The sequence below is a fragment of the Falco punctatus genome (assembly GCF_963210335.1).
Source record: "Falco punctatus genome assembly, chromosome: 11".
NCBI lineage: Eukaryota > Metazoa > Chordata > Aves > Falconiformes > Falconidae > Falco > Falco punctatus.
In genome coordinates, this window is record NC_137591.1 from 28,539,094 (window position 1) to 28,549,911 (window position 10,818).

The 10,818-nt window shown below is 54.7% G+C and overlaps 1 protein-coding gene across 1 annotated transcript in view; it reads right to left on the minus strand.

Moving 5' to 3' along the window:
* The window catches only part of CACNA1E (calcium voltage-gated channel subunit alpha1 E), a 137,945-nt gene extending 127,690 nt beyond the window's left edge, over positions 1-10,255 (minus strand). The window contains exon 1 of the mRNA XM_080407366.1: positions 398-10,255. Coding sequence (XP_080263492.1) covers positions 398-816 — 419 coding nt within the window. The 5' untranslated portion in view covers positions 817-10,255. The remainder of the gene's footprint in view (positions 1-397) is intronic.
* Between the last annotated feature and the right edge of the window lie 563 nt (positions 10,256-10,818).

The window sequence follows — 10,818 nt, forward strand, 5'->3', positions numbered from 1 at the left end:
CATGGTCCAGCCGGCTCAGGGCAGCCCAAGCCCTGTGGGATGTGCTGAGCCCTGGGGCAGGATGAGCTGTGCACAAGGTCCCAACTGCTAGAGGCAGGACCACTCATCCCATCAGTTTCAAGAGCACAGGGAGAAGAAAGGACCCAAGGAGAGGTTTGGCAGGGTGGGAAGGGAGAAAAAATAAATTTGTTCCCTGTGTTTCAGGTTGTTCTCTGCCTTTCAAAGTCTGCCCTGGAAAACAAAGGCAATAGGGAAAAGCAACCCAGCTCAAACACAGGTGGTGCTGGCTGCTCCACAGGGGTGATGCCAACATGACCCTCCCCAGCCCCGCGGAGGACGATGAACACTCCCACTCCCCCCGGCTGCCCACCTGGGCTGGGGGCTCTCCGGTACTTACTCCCACTCCTTCCTCCGCGCCTGCGGCGTGCTCTGCATCTTGTGCGCCTCATGTGCCTTGATAATGTCCCTCTGCTCGATCAGCCCGCCCCGCCGGCGCTTGATAACGTCCGGGCTCACAGGGACATACTGGCCGAGCCCCAGGTCCAAGGTGCTGCTGGTCTCCGTGCCGGCATCGGCATCCCGAGACCGGGACTCGTAGAGGGCATCGAAGCTGGCAGCGCGCGAGACCAGGGCCTCGGCCAGGCTCTCGGGCTCCAGCAGGTTGCAGGACTGGGTGGTCTGCATCAGCCCCAGCCGGTGCTTGCGCCACGTCTCCTCCTCTGGCAGGGCCAGGACGTAACGGGGGGAGGCAGCGTCCAGCTCAGCCCCCCTGCACGGCGCTGGGGCGCTGACGGAGTACGTGCCGAATCCCAGCATCTTTGGTGCTGTTGTAGCTCATCACTCTGGAGGGGCACAAGACAGAGAGAGAGGTTCAGGGCTTTGCTCTGTTCACCCTCCAGTTCCCTCCCTCCCTCCCATGCAAACTGGAAGGTTCGCCAGGCTAGACCCTCCCAAACCAGGCACAGGGCGTGCAGCACTAGACCCCCACTGCTAGGGCAAGGGGCAGCACCTCCTGCCTTAGTGCTTCGCTTCTCCTTCCCAATCTGGGCACCCCTGCGCCTCTTGAATTGCAGCTCCCAGCCCTGCACCCACCCCTCCCCCAGGTCCCCGGAGCAGCACAGCTCGCCACGGCCAGACCACAGCACGACGAGCCCCCCCACTGTCTCACGGACAGGAGAAGAGAAGACCTGGAGGAAACCACCCCCACACTGCTTTTGTTTGGGTTTCCTCTATTGTTTGGGTTTTTTTCCACTTTTTTGTTGAGGTTTGGTTTTTTTGCTTTTACAGAGGGTTGGGAGGAATAAGATGGGCTGGCATAGCACAGCTCAGCTGGAAACACAACCTCCAACCCTCAGCACAGCTCTCCCCCACCCAGCCCAGCAGGCAGCCGTGCATTCACCAAAAAACCAAAAAGCCAGCCGGTGCATTCACCAAAAAAACAAAAAGCCAGCCGGTGCCCGCACTCAGCGGCCCGCACAGGCAGGGCCATGCAAGCAGCATGCGTGCCGGCAGATGGTGCAGCACCTTCACAGGCTGCCTGCCAGGTGGGCACAGCGCTGGAGCATCCATGTCCCCCCCTCCGGCTGGCAGGAGGGTGGCCAGGCAGCCTGGCAAAGACAGGTAGCAGCTTAAGAGGCTGGATGCGGGAATATCAGCAATATTAGACTCGGGAGCTGCACACATCAGAGTGAAAGGTGCAGGAGCACTGCCAGAAACACCGCACCGAGCATCACTCCTTGGCTAAGCAAAACAGATGATGCTCTACAGACAGGAGATGCTTGTGTCTGAGAGTACATCCAAAGCCTTGTCAGAGTGAAACGCTTTATTCGCATGCTCTATTCAGCACATTATCGCTGCGGGAAGAGCTTTGCCCCAGCAGTCCCTGAAATCCCCCTCCCAGCACTTGCCCATGGATAGAGGTGAAAGAAGGGATGAGAGGAAAGTGCAAGGCAGCAGACACTTCACACCAGGGCTGTCACTCCCTTCCCAACTACATCCCTGACACAGAGGGGAAACAACCCAACACAGGGCAATAAGGCAGCAAAAATACCATCAGTCATCTTAACCCCTTCCCAGGGCATTGTTTGGAGACACCTGAACTCCTCCTCCAAAGCAAAGAGGGGGTCAAGAACAGCGGTTAGGAGAAAGGCAGGGAAATCACCACACCAGGAACAAAAATACATTAAATATTAAAAAAAAATCCAGAGTAACTGAGGGGACAAAACAGAGCACGGCCCCATGCCAGCCAAAATAAGCCTGATGTCCCCAGGGTGCACGGCACAGCCAGGGAAGCATCCCATCCCCTTTGGGTCTGTGGTGCTGCACTGCACATAAGTGTCTGCAGTTACCCCCAGAGCTAAACTTGCCCAGCCCAAGGGATGCTCACCCCTTGGCAAGCTCTCCGGAAAGAAAGAGGCAACTGCCAGTAAGAGCCTCAATAAATTAATTAGCACATCGATAAGAAGAGTTTGGCTGCTCCCACTGAAAGCTATAAACAGATTCCTCACTTCACTACTTTGCTTACCCATGCAACTTTTAAGGGCATTAATTACTTGTTTTTACAAATCAGTTCTGGGTACCTTTATAATATCTCATTTTCCCAACCTCTGCCTTTCCTTTTCATATTGTTTTGCTCATCTTCAACCCTCCCCTGCTAAAGTTTAACTCCTCGTTCAGCAGCACCAGGTTTCCTTTGGGGTTTGGGGTCTTTATTTTTGTTTTGTATTTTGTCTTTTTTGTGGGTGGTGGGGTTTTTTTTGTTTTCAAACAACCATTCTGGAGCTCTGTTTCTTCCCAAAGCATTTCCTTGGGAAGGACAGGAGGCTTTCTTGCACACCAAGGACAAGCACTGCAGGTTTCAGCCATGGCGTGGCTGTGCAGAGCACCAAGAACAATTAGCTAAGAGAAAATGAGGACACATCCCAAAGGTAGGTCCAGCATCCGCACGGACACCGGGCTCTCCTGATGCCTACCAATGCATCTCCCACCAGGCTTGCTCCAGGGACACCAGTGACTCCCAGAGGCTTGGAGGCAAATGAAAAAGCTCAAGCAGAGCCTTCAAATGAAACATCAAGAAAGTTTGACGAAATAAATAGAAATAATTAGCTCTGCCTCCGCCTAAGCAAACAAGGCTCACGCTGCCAGCAGAACAAGCCACGTTCCCTCCGGAGAAGTGACAAGGAGAGAAGGGAAGATGCCAGAACATTTTGTTAAGGCAAGCTGATGAGGCTATGCATTAACAAGGGTGCTTGCGGGATGCCACGCGCCGCGTATGAAACATCTGACATCAAGGTATCTGCCTGTCTTCTAGCCTTTGGTCTCCCCTTTACACCGAAAACAAACCCACTTTATTTTTAGACAAAATCTGAATTAGTGGGAAAAACTCCCACTAATTGTGAAGCTAAATGTGAAAAACGACATTTGTTCACGTAATTCAGCTTCTGCTGTTTAAACGCCAGCCCTGCCTCCCACAAAAGGGAAGCTTGTGGCAAGCCAACACGTGGCCCGTTTGGAAAACACAGACTTATTTTCTGATCCCAATCGGTGGAAACCCACAGCTTGGTATGTGCTGGGAATGGGCTGTGGCTGGAGCCAGGACCATAGACCCAGCTAACAGCCCTACCTCCCCACCATGTTTGCTTAATAACATATAACTTGGGTGAGTATTGGAGCCCTGAACCTTTCCAGCTGCAAATCAGCCTTTGCACGGCAACAAACCTAGGTTGCTGCACAGCTCCTGGTTAACAGCTGGGAAGAAATGGCTTTACAGCTCCACCAGTGAAAACGAATAATTTAAAAAAACAAAAGAAAACAGCATATGCCCCTGTCCAACCCCCTTCCCATGGTACTGCACGTGGTTTCCCACAGGTGACTCCAGCTGATGCTTGTTCTCTCGGTATCCCTGGTTGCATGACCAGGATGCGGTAAGAGCATAGCGCAGACCCGCAGAGGGCTCTGGCAGCCCCCACTGCCCCCTGCTCACCCGACCACTGCAGGAGCAGGGGACATTACTGCGCAGCAACACTACGCTTGTCTGTATTTGATACAGGAGAACCGAGGAACAGCTGCCGTTGTGGCAAACGGCAGGCTTTCAATACCAGAAAACAAAGTTTCTAGAGGTTTTTACCTCCCGAATTTTGGTCTAAAAGTAGTAGAGTCAGGAAATTTACCGTTTGCTCCTGCAGCAGAGAAGTCATCTAGATAAAACCATGGCGACAGGGTGCTGAGAGCAGCCAAACTGAACTAGAGAGTGGATGTTCAGCTGCAAAAGCACTGGCATTTGTGCTCTCGCCTGCACGGTGGCTGGGAGCAGCGCGATGCTCCCAGCACAACCCAGGGCACATCTGAGGACACAAACCACCCAGCTGTGCCGATGCACAGCTGGAGCTCACCTCGTCTAATAGGGATCTCATTAGAGAGATCGCGCCCAGCAGCCATTCATCGCCTCCCGCATCGGGATTGCCGAGGCCAAACAGGGACAGCACAGTGAGCATCTCTTGCCCCTTGGCCTGTCCATCAATGTGGGCTGAAACAGGACACACCCCAGGGCAGCACCCCACCACACACCCCACCGAGAAGAGCCTTTGCAAGACCTCTGCACCACAGAACAAGCGATGGAAAGAGGGACGTGCATGGGTCCTTTGCAGCGTCCTCAAGAGACGGCCACCCACTGCCAAACAACTCTGCCTCCTTACCTCAACCCAAACCACACGCCACAGCCGCTGCAACCCTGGGCTCACACCATACTTCGTTTTTTCCTTCTAGCAGCCGATTACCTGATAAAGAGCTGCAGCAAGCAGCAGGTTCCCAGCAGCACCGCTGACCTCTGAAGAGGAGACTCCTTTTAGGGGTTTTCTCCTGTATGTGTTTGTGTGACGATGGCAGCAACCTTTAGCCAAGTAACTATGTATTACCGTAATAGCTACACTCAGCACTTAAGGCACTGGGTGAGCCTTTTGCTTCTGTTACCTCAATAACCTTCTACCAGCCCCCCCAGAGTTAAAGCAGAAAGGTTTAATGCTGCACTGGCCTGTGGGGCTGACCTTCCCCAGGCAGCACAAGGGTCCAGCACCACAGCACTGAGCTCCAGCACTGCCCCGGGTGAGCAGGGGGGCACAGACCCCTTGCTGGAGAGGACACAAGGCCTCAGCCCAAGATGGACAGAACCTGCCTGTGTTGTATGCAACAAGCACCAAAGCCACCAGAGTCTTCCAAACCACGGTCCAGCACCCCAGCAACTTTCCCCGGGGATTTGGGGGGCGATTTTGACAGAAGCATCAGAGCAAGAAGCTGCTCTGATGCTGCTGCTTCCCCTTGTGAGCAAGTGTCCCTCCCCTCTCCCGCATGAGCAAGGGGAAAGCACGACAAGAACAAGAGCAAACCCCCTTTGGATGCTGCCCCAAGCATCTTGGGGACACCCTGAGCCAGGCAGGGTTTCTCAGCTTCACCAGCCCGCAGAGGATGTCTCTTCCCCCAGCTTGGCTGGCCTCCCTGGGAACACACCCTGCTCCATCCTTCCTGGGGCATAGGGATGCTCCAAATCCATCCCCCTGCTGCCCCTTCTGTCTGGCTCCCTAACCTGCCTCTCTCAGGCCATGGAGGTCACTCAGGTTTTGGGACTATCAAATGCCATCCCACTCTCTCTGGTGAGCCACGCTTACCCCCCAGCTGCTAATTATTAGTCCCTCCTTGAGGGGAAAAGGAGAGCTTATGCAGTGCAGCTAAGCAAAGTACTAAACCTCAGAGCGCTAGGAAGAAATTCAGCGTGGGGCCCCTCCAAACAGAGACAGATGGGCTGCAAGAGCGACTGATTCATCCTCATGGCCTTCTCCTCTCCCACCACATACACTTCCCCTCGCAGCGGCACGGATGCCATGGTGGGCGAGCCCCGCTCGGGATGGTTCCAGACCTCCCCGGTCCTCTGGCTCCCCCGTCTTGCACTGAATGTGGCAGCTGGGTCTGCGTGGCACAGTGGCTGTGGGAGCCAGCTGGCAAGGGTGAGCTATTCTTAGTCGAGTCATTTGTTACCGGGGAAAAGTTTGTTGGATTAAACACCCCTCCTGTAGTCCTTGCCACCAGCAGGTTTGCTGCAGATCTGCTGGGAAGAGCTGCTCCCAGCATCCCCAGTAGGCACCTGGTACCCAGCAAGAGCCAGTGCTGCATCCCATGCTGGGAGCTTTGTATGACACCGGTAACAGAGAGACTTAAGCAAGGTGGGAAAAAGAAAAGAAGAAAGGAGACATTTACAGGCACCCACTGCTCACACAGACCTATTCCTATGCTCAGCAAAAAGTGGAAGTGAAAGAGTCAGGTCAAACATCCCAGTACAGGAGAGCCAGGGGAAGGCAGCATCGCACACACCGGTGTGTTTGGAGCAGAGGGAGGTGGTGCAATCAAAGAAGGGCCACTTGGCTCATTTCCCAAGAAGCGTTCATTTCTCATCACCCATTCACATATAATAAATTATTCTGGGCGCCTTCACAGTGCCAAGATACTACAAAGACCCCTGGAATAACTGCAGAGATCAGACGGAGGAAAAAGCAGAGCTCCAAACACCCAGGGGCTGCTTCAGGATGGGAGATGCTCTGGCACCAGACAAACTTTTGTCTGGGAAACTGTTTTTGTTCTGCCATGCCAGGGTTTTCATAGCTGGCATGATGCACGAGCAGCAGAGTCCACTCCCTGGGGCTGAGCACCACTTCTGCTTCCCAGGAACAGCCGTGCTGTGCCTGGATGGGGCCAGGCTGCTGCTCAGACTCTGTCCCAGCCTGGAGGGATCTCAAAGGCCCGGGAGCCCATGGGGGGTGCGCAGGCTCTGCCTGTGCCAGCAGCGGGGTTGCACAGCCCCAGGTATGGGAGCCCTCCCACAGAGCACCGCTCCCAGGGGAATCAGCTTTAAGAATATCAAAACATGAAATTATCTCATCTCTCCTTTAAGAGCAACTGTTAAACAACCCCACTATTATTTATATAAATGTACGTCAAGGAAATCAGCCCTCCATCTCTGGCACAGAGAGGCGGGAGAGCCAAAGACTGCAAGGGGACTGGGACCCCCAGCCCCAGGCTGGCTGCAGGCAGTGAGCCCCAACCCTGAGGATGCTTTCAGGGCACGGCCAGGGGCAGGCATGATGCTGCTGGGGCAGCAGTGAGAGACAGGGCTCTGGCTGGCCTGACACAGGGGGGGGTCAGTGACAGGGTAGCATCAGGCATGGACAGAAGGGTGTCCCGGTGCTTAGGAATGCCCATCCTGACAAACAACCAGATGCTCAAATTTCTCCCAGCACCACCTTTGAGACAGTCTCATCTCTTCACCTCTTCCTGCACCCCTCGGTGCTAGACAGGCAGACGCGTCTGCATCTCAACGCAAGGTACCCTCATCACACACCCATCGCACCTGCAACCTGCCACCCCCAGTACCAGCCCCACACCAGTGCCAGCCCCCACCGGCACCCCAGCTCCCCCAGGAGAGCAGAGAAAATGCGCACGGGCAGACCTGAGAGCGTGCACGCCATCGGCCACGGGCAGGGATGGGGAGCACAAGGCGATACCCAGCACAGCTCAGCGTTTCTCTTCCTTGTACAAGCTCTTCTCCCCAGCAGGGCCAAAGACGAAGTATCACTCCAGCAGGGAAGTGCTGGACTTGGGCTCACCTAGCACACAACCACTGCTCTGCAAACAGCACGGCACCACGCCTGGCAATAGAAAAAAAATCAGGGATGGGAAAGCAAGCCGTGAGCTGTGCAACAGCAGCATCTAGAAACCAGCAGTGCTTGGAGCTATACATACACGCAGCCGGAGAGCACGCCTCTAAGAGTTTGCTTTCCAAAGAAGGGCAGAGAGAGGACTTCTTAAGATAATTTCCAGCTGTAATCACCGGGCCACCCTCCAGGAGTATAACTAACTAGAATGCCACGATCATCCTGGGCTGCCTGTCACTCCCGCAACACAGAGCAGACAGCCAACGCCAGCGTAAAGTGCACGGATGGCACAGTCCCCCTTCGCCCAGCTGCGGGCACGGGGAGAGCAGTGCCTCCACGTCCCAGCCCCCCATTCCTTGGATATTTGGGAAGCCAAGAGCCAGTGCATGCAGGTAGTCATGGGCAGAGCCCCATCATCCCTGAGGACAGCCTGGATTTATGCTTTAATTAGCATGCAGCAGCAGAGCTGGCTCTGTATGTCACACCTCCGCTGCTCCTGCACCCAGGGATGTGGGAAGCAGCACTGCCAAGCCTGGTAACTCAGCCTGAGCTAGCTCATTTGAAAGAGGACAAGTGACAAGGGTTCAGCATAAGTCCCCATCGCTCTCAGCCCAAAAGCAGCTGCAAGAATTGCCAAGGTATAGAGAGGAGCTGCCAGCGTGAGCCAGGGTGTGTTAGAAGTTGCTGCACAACAGAGAAAGAAAATGCTTTAAAAAAATTAATATTTTTTTTTCTGTTCTGGGAAACACTGCTGGCAGAAGACAGCCCAGCCCTTGCTCCTTGCTCCAGAGCACCTGAAATGAGGCAGCACACAGGCAAGGGTCGAGAACAGGGCATTGCTTTTGATATAGGAGATCAGAAACCCAGGTCAGCTTGAAACCATGGACGCAACGAGGATGTGATGTAAATAGAGAAGGATGGGGGTCATGAAGGATCCAGGCTTCCTGAGCTCTGCCCTGGGAAAAGTTTGTTCTCCCGTGCTGAGGCAGGTGGAACACGCATAGTCCCAAAACAGACCATGAAACCCGGGACCTGCTTGGTCTGGGCTCCCCAGAGGGTGGTCGTGGGTCTGAATGGCGCCCGATGCCCCCCCGGCACTGCCAGCACATGCCCTCATTCTGGCTTCGCTACAGCTTACCGCTTCTCCAAAAGTGTCTGCTTAGCCGGGAACTGCTGCTGGGATGGCGCAGGAAGGACAATGCTCCGACTGCAGCCTGGCAGGAGGGACCCGATCGCTCTCCACAGCTGCCTGAAAGGAGCTTGTAGCGCGGTGGGGGTCGGTCTCTTCTCCCAGGTGAGAAGCAACAGGACAAGAAGAAACAGCCTCAAGTTACGCCAGGGGAGGTTTAGATGGGATATTAGGAAAAAATTCTTCACTGAAAGGGTTGTCAGGCACTGGAACAGGCTGCCCAGGGAGGTGGTGGAAGCACCATCCCTGGAAGCACTTAAACACGTAGATGTGGTGCTCAGGAACATGGTGTAAAGGTGAGCTTGGCAGTCCTGAGTTAACAGTTGGACTCGATGATCTTAAAAGGTCATTTCCAACCTGAACGATTCTATGAGAGCATCCCATGGCCAGTCTCCTGGGTTCCCTCCTTGAATTTCACCCCCACCAGGCCTGGTGACAGCCCTTTCAGACTGCCCTTCTTCCCTCCAGCCAGGAAACTTTCCAAAAATAACAACATTCTTGTTTCAGCTGGCAAAGCCAGGGAGAAAAAGTTCTTCTTCCCAACGGTGCCTTCGCCGAGGTGACTCACAAACCACAATGTGTGTCATTACTTAATAGACCCGCAAAGGCAATTATACGATCATGCAAACATCAGATTCCTGGCACAAGGAGTCACAGCACCCCTGAGAGGTTAAAACAAAGGGATGCTTTAAAGGTGAGCGACGGCAGGCTTTATTCTTCTTTGACTTTTGCTCTCATTATGTACAAAGACTCCTGAAAAGGTCTTATCATTTGGTGGGGGAAGGCACTCTCTTGCACAAATTGCACGGTGAAGAATGGAAGGGGATGGAGAATAAATCTGTCCTGCCGTGCTGAAGCCTTGGGGGGAATGTGCTATGCATCCTCCACTGCCAGGTCCTCACCAGCAGCTCCAGCTGCAGGCATGAAGACAGGGCAGAGCCCCAAATCACCGGATAAACAGAGCCAGACATTCCTGATCCAACCTCAAAGGAGGAAAGGCAGCTTTTCCTTTTGCTCCTTCACCCAGGTCTCTTATAACCTCTCCCTTTTCACCCCACACACTGTAGAGAACAGAGGGGGTTTGCATTCGACCTTACCCTGCCTTGAGCTGGGTTGGGATAAACTGGCAATAAAAACTTATTTCTTGCCTCTCAACGTAACAGATGGACAAATCGGGCCTCGAGGACCCTTTAGCAAGCAACCAGCTTCCCAGCTGGGTGGGCGAGCATGTCCCAGGACTCGCAGCGGCTGCTCAGGGGCAAAAGCCTGGCCCAGCCCCTGTCCTTCCTCATCCTCACTTGTCCCTGCCACCCTCAGCCACTCCAAGCTGCCACACACCCCCAGAGCCCATCCCCTGCGCCCAGTCTCTCCCCAGAAGTAAATGCTTACAGAGAGCTACAAAGAACATGTCAGCAACCCTGCTTTTTCCACCAGGACTAACGACCTGGCCCAGCAAGCGCCCGGTCCTCACCTCCCACCCAAAGCACACACACCCGGGATGTCCCAGGGGAGGCCACCAAATCCCTCGGGAAAGCCTGGGTGCTTCCTTCTGGCTCCTAAATCAGCCCCGGTACCGGACCCTGCGGAGAGCCAGGGGTTAAGCCAGCCCAGGCGCTTCGCTGAGGCGCCAAGCGAAGGCAGGAGCTGCTGGAAACCATCAGGGCGAGAGGACAGGCGCAGAGCGTGGCATCTTGAGGTGCTGCTCTTTCAGAGACACCCAGCTGGACTCCAGCCACTATCAGTGGCCTCCTCTCCTTCCAGCGATGCAGCTTCGCTCCCAGCTGGTGCCAGCTCCCCCTCCAAAGCCCGGCAGCAACAGAGCTTATCACGCGCTGCCTGCCTTGCTCCCTCAGTGCCGGCGGTTCCAGCACCTCCCTTTGTGACAAAGGCCACCACTTTATCGGGACCCCTCTCCAGCTCGACATGTTTCTT